At 37.1% G+C, this 15,091-nt stretch overlaps 1 protein-coding gene across 1 annotated transcript; it reads right to left on the bottom strand.

The window, feature by feature from the left end:
- Nucleotides 1-197: 197 nt before the first annotated feature.
- On the bottom strand, nt 198-13,292 carry LOC116323121 (C-X-C chemokine receptor type 2-like). Its single transcript, XM_031743381.2, has 4 exons — nt 13,260-13,292; nt 11,199-11,264; nt 2,902-4,846; nt 198-2,197 (listed from the first exon to the last, which is right to left on the bottom strand). Exon 4 carries the CDS (start codon nt 2,193-2,195, stop codon nt 1,116-1,118), a length of 1,080 nt encoding a protein of 359 aa, XP_031599241.2. The 5' UTR covers nt 2,196-2,197; nt 2,902-4,846; nt 11,199-11,264; nt 13,260-13,292; the 3' UTR covers nt 198-1,115.
- Between the last annotated feature and the right edge of the window lie 1,799 nt (nt 13,293-15,091).

Here is a 15,091-nt window from a genome sequence, read left to right as displayed (position 1 = left end):
TCCAAATACAGTAAAACCTATAGTACTACGAAAATCACTGTGTTGTCTCTTGGGAGACAAAAACTACTGCAAAGTCTTGTTAATTTTCTCAGTTATCCTTTAAGTAACATATGGAAATTCCAGGTTTTTGCTCTATTCAGATCTAGTTAGAGATCTTGATTCATTCTGATGGTAATAAAGGACAGTGAACATTTCAGATTTTGTTTTTGTTTTTTTAATAGTCGTGTTCAAACATTGTCTCCGATTTCAACGTGCAAGAGAAATGGCATGAATGTGCTTTGATTGGGCATTTTTGAAAAATATATATCTTGAAAACTCTTTCATACACGAAGCTAAAATTTCACAGCAATCATTATATATGCTCAATCTTTATACCATAAAATGATTATACAAGTTAGAAATGGTCAAGCAGAACATTTAATTTGATTTCAGACAGAATGACACAGAATTCAATCGTGTGTAAAAATGAACATGGACTTGATCCAGATAGAGGAAATTCCTTATTACCAAAGATAATCCAATAGATGGCAGCAATGCAGCACGTAAACTTAATATGAAATCTGGGCAAGGACATTTAAATAATGCACAATATCCACACTACCCTGCAGCAAGAGCAAAGAGACCTAGACTTTGTAATTATTAATCTTATTTTAAACCCTTAAGTAATCTACCATAAGTCGCAGTTGGTTTAGTTGATTGTGTGTGACAATAGTAACTAATATATAAAAATGTTAGTCAATTAAAAACCAGTTATAAAATAAGTCAAGAAATTGAAATAAAAGATATTTACAGCTCTAAGATGACATCATCAGGTCCAAATTCCCCCACATAAGATTTAAAATAATTTACATGAGCCAAATTTTAAAAAAAAATATGGCTCTTACATTTCTTTAATGGAGCACAGATTCTACTGGTGGCCATGTTTGCTATTCAGTCCATGATTTTGGTGCAAATTCAGTGCCCTTAATATGTATTAAATGGTGCAGAAATGATTCACTCTAATAATTAAACTTTGGACAACTAGACAAATTTAAATGATCAATCTTTCCTTCATTTATATATTTAAAAGCAGTTTGTTTTCTAGAAGTCTTGAGATAAAAAAATTCACTGAGCACTCAGAGAACTGTTCCAATGCCTTCTGAGGTCTGAGATGTTGACCTGCTGAACCTTGACCCTGACATCCTTTCCTGTCTGAGCTTTCTATGAAGAAGCAGTTTCATCTTCTTCCTGAACTTCTCTCCCACAAAGGCATAGAGGAAAGGGTTGATGCAGCTGTGCAGCAGAGCCAGGCAGTGGGTTGCAACCACGGCTGTGCTCACCGACCTCCTCACAGCACAGTCGAACTTTACTAGATCAGCTCTCAGCAGTATGTCTACCATGATGGTTATTTGGTATGGTGTCCAGCAGAGCAGAAACGCAATCACCACGGTTATGATCACCCGCATGGCTCGGTGCTTCTGGAAACCACGAGTGAGCAGCAGCCGTGCAACAGTGATGCTGTAGCAGGATATCATGACAATCGCAGGGACCAAAAAGCCAAAAATATGAATGAATCCCCGAGTGGCGAGCCTCCATACGATGGAGTTGCCGATGTCAAAGCTCACAGAGCACATCATCTTCTCGGCATCTTTCTCCCTGACATCATTGAAAAGAGCAGGAAGAGCGAGGGCACAACCGAGGGCCCACACCGCTGTGCAGAGCATTTTGCTGCACATCCTCTGACGGCTCTTGAGTGTCTCCCTGGCGTGCACAATCACAAGGTAACGATCGATGCTAATACAGGCGAGGAAGATGATGCTGGTGTAGAAGTTTGCATCCATGACGAGGTTGAGGAATTTACACAGGAAGTCTCCAAAGACCCATCCTTGGATCAGTGCTACAGCAAAGAACGGGAGCGTCAGAGCCATCAGTCCGTCTGCTATGGTCAGGTGGAACAGGTATACATCTGATGGAGTCAGAGTTTGTTGGCTGGTCCTGATCACCCATCCTACCAGCAGGTTTCCTGGTATAGCCAGTAAGAAGATGCCTATGAGGATTAAACATAGGGTAATAGCTGCTGTAGGTTCCAGAGGTTTGTGTCCACATTTTAAGGTATGTGGATCTGGAGTGAATGTGCTGGACTCATTGATACTGGAGTCATTGATACTGGAGTCATTCCAAGAGAAATAGTCTTCAAAGACATAGACAATTGACATGGCTGTAGATGGAAAACAGAATGATATTAGTGCACTACCAACTCAGTACAAACACAGATTCAGTCAAATGTAAATTTACAAAAAGTGGAAAAACAGGAAGTGTATGGACATAAGTTCATTTTTTTGACTTGTAAAAATGGTATAATTTGTGGTTGCAAAAGTTGCCTTTTGTAGCTTTAAATCAAACTTGTGCTTAACTAAACAGCTACCACTGTGACAGTTTAAAGAACATCTTTAATAAATTATAACCTCCAGAGAAGTACCTGACCTGATTAACTCCTTTTATTTTTTCACATATTATATATATTTTATATTCTATATGTGGTATTTATTTATTATGAATTGCTTTCAGTACTCCAGTTTTGTTGTACTATTGTACATAGTGTGACTGTCCAATGAAAATAAGACTTAAAGTCAAATGAGATGCAGCACAATTAGGAAACACTGATACAGTGACTCAGTAATTAGATTACAGAGAAATATTAGTTATGAGCTACGATTATTGTATCAGCTCCTAAGTGGAAGGCTTAAAATATGTTTCATAGCTTAAAAGTCTTTTTTCATTTTTTCTGGTATGATATTTAGTATGTGTGATGTAATTTTATATATAAAAAGTCCCAGTTTATCACTTTAATTCTGTCCTTTTGATTCAATTTTTCACGTGTACCCATCTATATAAGAAGAATACATTAAATCAGACACTCACCTCTAAAGATGACAAAGGCTGGGCACCCAAATGAGTCTGACGTTCAAGAGCAACTCTTTAAACATGATACAATTTGGGGATTTTGCACAGCGCTGACCCAATGTCCTGTCTCCTTCCCCCGTGTGTTACAGCACACGCTTGTGTCATCACATGTTTTTGAAATGTCTTTAAGTGAAGACGTTGCGACATATACTTAGAGCACAGATGCAAATATCAAAATGAATCCTCCAGTTTGTGTCACAGTGATTGCTCACGGTGACAGTTTACTGCAGCAACGACTCTGTTCAGGTAATTATTAATATCTGTAATTTTTCACGTTCTTTGCACCAGAGGGGAACTGTGCTCTTAAAATATGGTAAACTGGTTAACAAAAACCCACACGAGACAGGATGGTATTTCATGAATTTATTTGTGTTCATTTGATCACAAAGTGGGGAAAAAAGTGCCGATGAGGCATAAGTGAAGCTTACCTGTTAGGTCATTAAGCTTTATGAAAAACAGGAATAAATTGCTAACTTATAATCCCATTATAATGTAAATGTATTCATCAGTTAAATATATTAAAGACGCTCTAATTAGCAAACTATGACACTCACCGGATTATAAGAAACACCTGTTCAACTGCTCATTGTCTTGGGCAAAACAAAATATTGGATTAGCCAATCAGAGGTCAGCGAATAAGTGAATTTAAGCACGGAGAAAGTATCCAGTGAGCGTCAGTTCTCTGGGTGAAAATGAATTGCTGTTGCCAAAGCTCAGAAGAGAGCAGGCAGGCTGCTTTGAGGAAGGCGACTTAAACCACTCGTTCCAAGCAAGGAATGCAGAAGAGCATCTCCGAACACACGACACGTCGAACCTTGAGCAGCAGAAGATCACGGCGCACCACTAACACTGGCTAACGACTCGGAATGGACACTCTAGTTTGTGTGGCCTCATCAAAATTGGACAATTGCTTGGTCGATCTTAATTTCTCCTGCGACATTCAGATGGTCGGGTCAGAATTTGGTGTAAACAACATGAAAGCATGGATCCATCTTGACTTGTATCAATGGTTTAAGCTGCTGGTGGTGTAATAGTGTTCGCGATATTTTCTTGGCAGATTTTGAGGCCCTTAGTTCCAGCTGAGGATCATTTAAATCTTGGTCTTAATTAAGCATTGCTGCTGACTATTTCCTTCTCTTTATGACCACAGTGTACACATCATCTGATGGATAACACACCACATGAAAAAGCTCAAATCATCTCAAACTGGTTTCTTGAACATGACAGCGAGTTCACTGTACTCAGACGGCCTCCACAGCCACCAGATGTCAATCCAACAAAGCACACTAGGGATGTGGTGGAACAGGAGAGTCACATCATGGAAGTGCAGCCAACAAATCTGCAGCAGCTGTGTCTGTCGCGACGATATGAACCAAAATCTCTGAGGAATATCTCCAGCAGCTCGCTGAACCATGAAGAAATGAGTAGTAAGGTGTACCTAATAAAGTGTCTGGTGAGTGCATATTAAAGCAATTCAGTAGATCATAAGATTATCTGCTAAAACAACAGAATAAAAGCAGGATAATGAAATAAATATAAGATGCATAAATATTATTACATGCATAATACTTTTAAATCTTTGTATAAGTCTCATTATTGTCTGAAAATAAAATCCAACTAAATGTTGTTCAAAGGGTGATGACTGAGAGCAGTTTACTTCTGTCACATGAAACTTTTTTCCATTTTGTGTAATTTGTTGTATGTGTCATTTACTGGTTTTGGTCTCATACTAGTTTCTTCTTCTTTTTTTCTTCTTCTCTGGATCCCAATCATCCGTCACCAAATACAAAGTGTTGCAGGAAAACTTTATTTTGAAAATTGATGGGGCTTTTTTCCATTTCCACATCGCTGAAGAAAAAAAATCCCACCATGCTCATTTCCTCCATTTTTAATGCCATTGTATCTGTGAAGAAAAAGAAAAAAGACACACATGCTCAATCAGACACTCACATTTTGTAAACTTGCTGACAATTATCAAAGAAAGATTATTTTTTTTCCTTTCTGTCCTTAAAAAATGCCTATTTCACACTAATACTGACTACAGGAATTTGTTGGGTAATCAGCTATAAGGTGTTTCACAAATCAGTGAGTGAGGATATCAGCTGTATCACTTTCTGGAAATGAAACACTGACATGTTATTTCAAAAGTCCTGTTTTCCTTTCACTCATTTCTCACACTGTGGCTGCTGTTAGGTAATGGTAGTTGACAGGTGGGCTACATGTTTATGCATATGCATCGCTATTTCAGCTATTTTCACGAGTATTTTTAGGCAGAGCACTATTATACATGTGACAAACACCAATGAGTAAAAAGAGGAAAAATGAAAATCATACATATAATGATAGGGACCAAAGTGCCTCCCTGACAGAGCCCGTCCTGCTCACACACACACACACACATATATATGTGTCCTCTACCTCTTCTTTGGCCCCATGAATCATTTCAGTTAGGCTTTCAGATGGAAAATACACAATAATCAGCCGGTAGGCTTTATCTGTTTAGTTCATGAGAACATAAGCTCAACCTCACTAAATTACATTATTGTCACGCTGCCTCCATCCGGAAGCACAACTGTCCCCTAACTAGAACGGCCTGTTTTTAATTTAATGTTAGTTTGGCAAACAAAGTTTGGGTCAACAGTCTCTGTGTGTGTGTGTGTGTGTGTGTGTGTGTGTGTGTGTGTGTGTGTGTGTGTGTGTGTGTGTGTGTGTGTGTGTGTGTGTCACACCTGGAGTTCAACTGATCAAGTGTTTGCAGTGTTACGGTTAAATGACTACAAAGATATCAGGGTAAAACCAGATGCCTTTGTAGTTTAGTTTCAGTTTACGTTCTTCTGCTTTCTTTAGCTTATGATCAAAAGAATATAGTCATTACAATTAACCGAATTTCTCTGGTAAAAACACATATCTCATGTATCTATAATATTATACTTACATGCTGATAAGACAGTCAAACATAGTAACACTGATATTTGAAAAAATCCAACTAGACTTGAGTGAGCCCTGTCAGTTTGGATTTAGCATGTTTGTTGTGCCAACTGCTCGCACCTGTACAGGTCAAACTTTGCAATTTGCATTGCTTTTCATAAAAGACGTAAACATCAGTGTGAAACTTGGCACAGAGCTCTGGCTTCTTGGAAACTCAGGTTCCCAGGAAGACTTCACTGTCACCTCTATTCTTTTTTGTCTTTTTCCAGCGAAGACAGATTTTCTTTTCAGCAGACTGCCATCAACATTCCTTCAAGTGCTAATGCCGGCAGCTACAGACAATAGACTTAAGTACCTCTCATTAATGAGTTTGTTTCTTTACTAGCACAGGGAAAAATTTAGAATGTAAAACTGGAATATCTGGATTTGGGGGGGGGTTATAGAGTTAATATGTTTTATTTTTTTATGCTTCTCTGTTGCAGATTGCTTTGAATCATCAGTTTGTTTTCACCTTCCTGACAGTCAGTTTTGTTCTGCATTATAATTTTTTATTTATTTTTTATGCTCTTTATGATATTATCACACTCTAAAACTAAGACAGAATTTTATAAATGATTGATTGAAAACTGAAAAAGAAATGTTCATGAATCTAAAAAAAAAAACTTCAGGTTTACTTGAGAAAAAAACACAGATGTGTGTCATGGTTCTGGGTCCTTTTGACCCAGCATTTTGAGTTTCTCGGGTTTTTATGACATTTTGTGTTCACAGAGGTAATCCTGAGTGTGAGCTGCACTTTATTTTATATTGTGTATGTTGTATATTGTATGTTTAACTGATTGTGCTGTTTGTAATGCTGAATTAATGTGATATTATATGCTCCTTTATTTAATGAGTCCAGCTAAAAAAAACTGTTTTTATTTATTCATTTTTATTAGAAAAATGTTGTAGTTTTATGATGTTTTCATTACAGTGTGATGACATTGGCTTGTTATGGCACTGTGACATTGTAGTAAAAGACACGTCACAGTGACGTTGTAGTGATGCATTGAAAAATAAAAAGTGTGCTGTAGAGCTTTCTCTATGGCCTTTCCTGTGATATATTACTCGATATGGTTTATTGAACAAATTTTTCAAGGTCAACTTTGATCTTGGGCGCTAAAAATGAAGGTCAAGGTTAAATTTAGTATATTGTTGTGATGTTTGAAGATTATCCATAAAATATTTTGCATAAAAGTTTAAAGTTTGGGTGAAATTTTTTTACTGAGTTTTACATTTGGTGCGACCTTGACTTTGACATTGACTCAATTTTCGCCAAAACTAAATTAGCTAGTGCTGTTATAGGTTTCTATCACCACACAAAATTTGAAAATAATATTTTGCAAACTGTGGACACTAGACTGCAAACAAACAAGCAAGCAAATGGAACCGACTGCATGCCCCTGCCTTCCAGGGGAAAAAAATAAATAGAAATGGGTAGGCTTTACATAAAAAATGCTTTAGGCATATATATAAAAATATAACTGCAACCATCTTCTGTCTCTTGCTTACTCCTTTTCTAGTATCTTAAAAAAAAGAAAGTGTGCAGCAGTTCATGCAATTATTTCACTGTTTTGTTTAAAAAAGAAAACTAAGAAAAACAAGGCCCACGTTGTGTACGGTTAGTGAGGAGCCGTTTGTGTGTGTGCTGCATTTGGAAAAATTGATTTTCCAAGTTCTGCCTCAACGAACTGTAACTAATGCCAAAAAAAACAACCAACAACCAAACAAACAAAGTTATACGTTTTTTTAAATATAAAAACAGATATTTATTTGTTGAAACATCTTTTTTTCCCTCTCTGATATGAGATGGTTTCTGTCGTGCGAGTCACTGGGAAAATAGTCCTTAACCTCAGATAAGGAATGAATTTCCTTCTCTTTTTAGGAGCCGTCCATTCTCTCTTCATACCTCATTTACAACTGTAGCCCACGAGCGCAAACAGTTTCAATTTGACTGTCTTTGAGGTACCTGTGTGGAATTTTGTTTGCTGTGTCAAAAACATTTTTACAAGTGGAACAAGTGATATACTGAGCTTCCTGCATACAAAACAACTGAAGGGGGTGTGTCCTATCTGAGTGATTCAAGGACGGTTTCTTTCTCTATAGTACAGTAACCTCCAACGCAGACAAAACAAATTAAATTCCATTCATCTCTATGTGCATATATGCGTTAACCCTGATGTAACAGATGGTTATCTTACAGCCACAACAGCAGTCTTTTTTCTTTTTTTGCATATTTGTTTTTGTGTGAAAATGCCTGTACACATCTTGAAAATTGGTGGTTCTCTTTTTGTGTATACAGGTATCCTCTGAACTCGGATATGCCCTGTGTTGTCATATGTGGGACCTTACAGTCACTTTCTTTGCATTTTCTACTCAATAAACTCTTTCATACTTTGTGTTATCCTTAAATGAGGAGATCTTTCTAAATACCAATTTTTATACTTACTTTTTTAAAAAAAAAATACATGCTTTAAAAAATGTATACATATACGTATCAGGTCCAACTAATCTCAAATACATAGGAGATAATAAAAATGAGCAAATGTGTCAGGAAGTTATTCCCTTTAAATTGGGCTTTGACTCAGTTCAGGAAAGTCTGTTTTTCAATAATAGATTTTACAAAAATATGAATAGAAGCAGTTTTCCTATGTGGAAAAAGTAACTCGTCTGAATGTACTATTGTAACCTTTATCTGAAACATCTTCTTCTTATGTGTTTTTCTCATAACTGTTAATCAATCTCTAAAATTCCCTCCATGAAGTTTTGTGAAATTTTACTTTAGATGTCTTGAGGTTTTCTTGCATGTACAGCTCGTTTTGTATGTTTATGTCCATCCACTGAATGTCAAAGAGAATCAAATAACTTCTTTTTTCCTTGACAAGGCCACGTCACCACCTTCAGTTCTATTTAATCACAACATGCCATGGGTTCATAGGGTCCTTCTCCATAATACTGCAGAGTCTTTATCTTTACAGCTTTGAATTTGCCATTGTTGTGGACTACATTCTCTCCCCCATGCTTCACAGCTGACAAGAGTTTCTTCAGAAAAGCTGCCTGGGGTTTGTGCCAAATATTTCTACAGTTACTGTGGCCAGGCAAACCGCTCTTATCTCTGCATGCCCGACTTTTTTACCTTTATCTTCTTTAGAAAAGTAAATAGTACTCTTCCACTTGTCGATAAGTTTCAGTAAAAGATATAGTTTAAATAATTTAGATTTTTTTTTCATTGCCGGCATGAACAGCAAAGAAACCATCACACCTCAGATGTCTGATTTCTAAAACCCCTAATTCTAATGTTATTGATTTTTTGGAAGTGTGATAACTCCCCTTTTCCATGTAAATTACCTGTTTTTCATTTAATCAAATTACCCAAGTTTTTCTATTTTCAGTATCATTAGCTTCAGAATGTAATACTGAAAAACTATTTAACAGACACTGTTTTAAAAATGATTTTGCCTTTTCAAACATGTAAAGGAGGAGGCCATCATTTCTTGTATAACTATAACTTGGATCACTGCTTCGATTATCTGTCTGTCACATAATGATGATGCACATGTTTGCCCCAAGGTGAGACGGCTCATTCCGCAAAGAGAAAGCGAATTGTGCAAGAAATGAGGAAGCAAAATGCAAAGATCAGATTGTTGCCAGTGCAAATTCAGCAGCACTTTGTTTCCACGGTGACACATTGAAAATAACACCTGGCATGCTCGCTATTTTTTTAATCTTATTTTAATCCTATCAGTTTCTGTTCAGGAGAAATTACACAGCCAAACAAGTTATTCAGAAAGTCGTGAGAGCAACATGCAGGGTCACAGATAGGTTTGTCTCCACATTGTTATGCACTTTCATAACAAACTGGCAGTATTCTATTACATTATAAAACATTATACAAAACACAAGAGACTTAACTGAAGTTTTACTTGGAAAATAAATCATATGAGCAACAATAAAATTTGTAAAATTTCAAAGTGAAGGTGGGTTTTTGTGTTTTGTTTGTTTTAAAAATTTTCTCTTTTTTGTTTTGCTTCAACAATTTGTGTACTTATGTAAAGGTTTAACTAGGTAACTACTGCATATACGCTTTTATTTTTATTTATTAGCACATATTTAAAGCCTAAGTTATGACTGATTAGTTCTCTTCAGTGACTTTACTGTTTTTTAAGTTAAAGGTATTTAATCATCTTAAAATGTATTAACACTGTATAAAAAAATAAAAAGATGTGAAAATAAATAGGTAAATGGTTAGAAAATACAGGATTGTTACAGATTTATCAATCTGTAAAAACACAAATATGGTTTAAATAAGTTTTACTGTAAAATCGCGCATTTCATTGGATTTTTATGGATTTTCCCATCAATGTAGTCATTTCCATTCTCAACATCTTTCCTGTTCTCCCAAATTATGGTTTGTCTTATGAGATGTATAACCCACTGAAAATAAAAATAAAGTAACATGCACTGCATAAAACATATCTCACTTGATGAATGATTTGTGTGGTAATTAAGCGGCTCCACAATTAATACAAGTTCAGTAATAATATATGTAAATGAATACATTAAGCCCTGGCTCAAGACCAGGAGGAGACGCTAGGCAGGTAGGAGTAGGTATTTGTGGAAAAGCTCTAAAATTCCTGTGGAGATTGTATCAGGAGGGAGATGTGGGATAAAAATCTGTGCAAATATCCAAAATGCTGCGCTGTCTGGAGTGTTTGTAGAGCGCTTGCAAATAAGGGGGAAGACAAAGGGGAAGCCAATATAACCTTATACTTGGTAATAAAAGCCTGAATACTGTATGATTATATGCTTGGTCAGAGGCAGTCATTATCTGCTTCTAAACACCAGGTTTCTTTTTTTGCTTCTTTTCATCTTTACATGGTTGTGGCTTATGAATTGTATTGCTCTATTGTATTGCTCTATTGTATTGCTCTATTGTATTGCTCTATTGTATTGCTCTATTGTATTGCTCTAAAGATGTCAGGTTTGGCAGTCAGACTCAAAGACAGCTGCAGTCGGTTATTTTAAAATATCTTTTAATTACACCAACACCCACAGTTTGTTTTACGACTGGTTACATGGGTTTATGCTGGAGAGTACATTTTAATTATCAGCAATAATAAAAAAAATAACCACACATCAAGTGTTTGGGTTGTTTTTGTTTGTTTTGGGGGTTTTTTTTATCACCCAACCTAAACACTAACCTAAACACATTTGATTATTAAATTCAAACTTTAAAATAAATTGTACATAGTTACATCTTTAACCAAGAAAAACAGTTCTGTTGTACTCACCAAGTGGCTTACATGGAGGTCAGGCTGAAGAGTCCAGTATCCGTGTAATCTCCTTGAGTGTGATATCTTACAATGAGAACAAAAGCACTCGATGAGGAAATTTAAGGCAAAAAATCCAAAATGAAAAATGAAAATGCTTTGACTTGACCAAACCGGTTGGTCTGGGGGAAGTGGGTACCAGCAGCATCATGGTGACAGACACCAGATCACTGACAAGACCCTGACAAGAAATCGCGGAATACCATTCATACTGCCAGTTAAACAGAAAATGTCTAACAGCATAAACAACAACAGCAGGGGTTGCATAAATGTTCAGGAATTTAGACTGTTTTGCTAATAACAGTGTCTGTGTGAGCGATTAACATTATCGGTAACGATTACTCGGTAATCCGGCCTGGTACAAGGTGTTGTGAGATAGTGGATTTTTAATGTATTTATAATAACATTGTTAACATATGAGCTTTATTACATTAATAAAGTAGTAATATTTTATACAGTAATACAATGTTTTCCTCTCTTATACCAATGACACATTTATTTATGTTGATTTATATAAAAGTCGAACTAAATGAAAGCCCTGATTTGGATAAACAGTTGAGAATATTGATGACCTGATGATTTATAAACCCCAAACAGAGGATTTATACTCATTTCAAAACCTTTAGCACATCAAAAACATGTCACACATATTTGTGTTTTGGCATTATTTTTGGGAACCATCTTTATCTTGGACCCACAGTTTCTCATAAATGTTTAAAGTGGCTTTGACCAATAGTTCTCCAGGTTTTCTGAACATCTTTCAAGGTTTTGCTTTGAGCATTGGCTGTTTTTTCACTCATTTCCAGTCAAGTAATTGTACCTGATCATTTCCCAAATAGCTTTTTGCCAAAGACTTGGCATAACTCTACATGATGTGCAGTGTGTCCTTAAAAAATCTGAGGAAACTGGGCAAGTGGAAGACAAACAAAAAAAATCTACCTATAGCAGATGAACAGAATCTGAAAATCATGCCCTTAAAAAACATGAAAATATCTAGCAAAGACCTGATACAGGAGCCAAGAGATGCATCTGGACCTTCAGTTGATCCATCTACTGTTCATGGAAGCATCATCAGAAATGCTCTCAGTGAAAGGGTGACTCTCAAGAAGCAATTCTTAAGGAAGGGAAGGAAAAGGCTGAGGTGTGCCAAATTACACAAGAGTTAGATTGAGAATCAGTGGCAACAGGTCTGATGGACGGAGTTTCTACAACCATCAGTTAAACACAGTTGAGTTTCTGTTATAAAACAAAAGGCAGTCAACACCTAAAGAAGAGCTGTGAATGTCCCCCAAGAAGCCTGGAAAACTATTCCTGCAGACTACTGAAAGAAATAATAAGAAGGCTTGGCTAAGAGAACTCAGGCTGTGATGAACAATAAAGGTGATCACACCAATTTATTAATTTCTTGTTATTATTAGTATTAATGTAGAGTTATACTCATTATTCTACAAGCTCTGTTTATCTGTTTATCTATGTGTGCACGTTCAAAAAAAGGACTGCTGCACGTTTCACATTTGCCTAGCAAAATTTAAAGAAATGAGGGGGGGGGGCTCAAAACTTCAAGATCTCAAATACTACATGTTTCGTTAGACATTAGTAAAACAAGTCACAGCTACTCTAAACCAGAAAAACAATGGTTCACTTATTTTCTGACTTTTTGAGAAACCACACCTTCTTTTCCTTTTCCAACTAAGCTTGTAAATGGTTATCAGACTGCTCATGTAACATGATATCCATGTGTGTGTTGAGAATCATTATTCATAAACTTAGAAGCATTCTTGCCTTGCTGAGTATAGTGCCTGTTTTTCTAAGTAATTCCTGTGCTTTCCCCATACTTAGTTTACTTAATCTCAGGTTACGTAATTTCCACATCAGGTTTCCCATTTTAAATAAGTCTTTTGAGTAATGTAGTCTATTTGTTTTCTTTTCCTTTTTCTTCTTCTTTTAGCGGATCCCTTTAGAGGTCACCACCACCTGATTCTTATACATGACCTGCCATTATCCAGTGACACATCTGCTTACCTGTATCTTTTGCTCGTTTCTCCTTGTAGGAGCCATAATTAAATGTATTGAATTTTAATGATCACTGGGTTTTCATTTGTTTGGTTGCTATGGTGATGTGTAACGGGAGTCACGTGGGTGCTAGCGGCGACATTAAGAGGACGTTGTCAGTCTGTCTTTCACTGGTTTGATTTTGACAGAGAGCAGGGTTGGGTAGCTGTAGTTTTTGTTGACCGCAGCCAACGAGTTTCCCCTTGTTGCATTAGAGCCTGTGATGTTTTAAGAGTTTGAATCGCGAGCCGATCACATTGCTCTGTAAACTTTTCAAGCACTTTAATAAACAAGCAAGCAATTCCACCTCTCGCATTATTGCGTAAAGTTGACAGCGCGTCAGGCAAATAGGCAGGCTCAGTCCCCGGCCTCTCGCTACACTCCTCTTCTTTTCTCTTTTTTTAAAACTTTAAAAACGGGTTGTGTGTGAGACTTTAAATCAACAAAATATAAAATATACATTTAAATTGTTATTGATCCCTTTACTCCTGGTCCTAAAGTGTATATTTATTTTTTTACTCTTAAATATTTATTGTTCGTTTACTTGCACTGCTGTAACTGGAGCCTCGTTGTCTCGTCTCTCTATATACTGGACTGTATGTAATGGAGATGACAATAAAGTTTACTTTGACTTCAGCAGCGAGCAGGCGCACCGAGGGCTCTCGCGCTCACTTTTCCCGTATAGAATTTCGAAAAAACATCGGTGCAAATTATAAGTCTGTATCATGATGTCTGGTGTTTTCGTGTTTGTTGGTTTGTTTTTATTTGCCTGTGACATTCCGAATGTCACAGGCACCGATCGGTTTTCTATCGCCCATTTGCTGGGAGTAAGGGCGCCCTCCGTTTGCGAGGTGCGCCTGCTGCTTGCGGCACAGGGAGGAGAGGGCGGGGCGGCGGACGATTCTCTGGCTGGCTGAAGCAGCATCTAATAACCAACTCGCAAAATAAAACAAAATAAAAACAAACCAACAAACACGAAATCACCAGACATTATGATACAGACTTATAATTTGCACCGATGTTTTTTCGAAATTCTATACGCGAAAAGTGAGCGCGAGCCCTCGGTGCGCCTGCTCGCTGCTGAAGTCAAAGTAAACTTTATTGTCATCTCCGCTACATACAGTCCAGTATATAGAGAGACGAGACGACGAGGCTCCAGTTACAGCAGTGCAAGTAAACAAACAATAAATATAAGAAGAGTAAGAAAATAAATATACACTTTAGGACTCGGGGTAAAGGGATCAATAACAATTTAAAATTTATAGTTTACAGTTTGATGATTTAAAGCAGGGCAATCTCAGTCCACGAGGGCCGGTGTCCCTGCAGGTTTTAGATGTGTCCTCGAACCAACACAGCTGATTTAAATGGCTAAATTAGCTCCTCACCATGTCCTGAAGTTCTCCAGAGGCCTGGTAACGAACTAATCATGTGATTCAGGTGTGTTGACCCAAGGTGAGATCTAAAACCTGCAGGGACACCAGCCCTCGTGGACTGAGATTGCCCACCCCTGATTTAAAGTCTCACACATAACCCGACGAAAGGGGGGGGCTACTTCCAAATAGAGCACATTTCAATCATAATGTTGTAAATCCAAGCCCATTATGTATTCATGACTTGAATCCTGGGTTGTGTGAAATCCCAGAAATAAACCCTAGACAAAGTGAATCTGTGAACTAAGGTGTAGGTCTATTAGGTTATGTTGTGGTGATCCTCGGGTTGGGGGATGGGTGTTCATACTGGAGTGCAAAATTAAAACCAATGGAAGATGGACAAGTAAAAGTTCAAAGCCATCAGGTGCTCAG

This window comes from Oreochromis aureus, linkage group 23, assembly GCF_013358895.1.
Source record: "Oreochromis aureus strain Israel breed Guangdong linkage group 23, ZZ_aureus, whole genome shotgun sequence".
NCBI classification, from domain to species: domain Eukaryota; kingdom Metazoa; phylum Chordata; class Actinopteri; order Cichliformes; family Cichlidae; genus Oreochromis; species Oreochromis aureus.
This window is presented reverse-complemented; position numbering and strand designations above follow the sequence as displayed.

Excerpts from the sequence above, each read along its gene's own strand:
- LOC116323121 (XM_031743381.2), bottom strand. The coding sequence starts at position 2,195 with ATGTCAATTGTCTATGTCTTTGAAGACTATTTCTCTTGGAATGACTCC.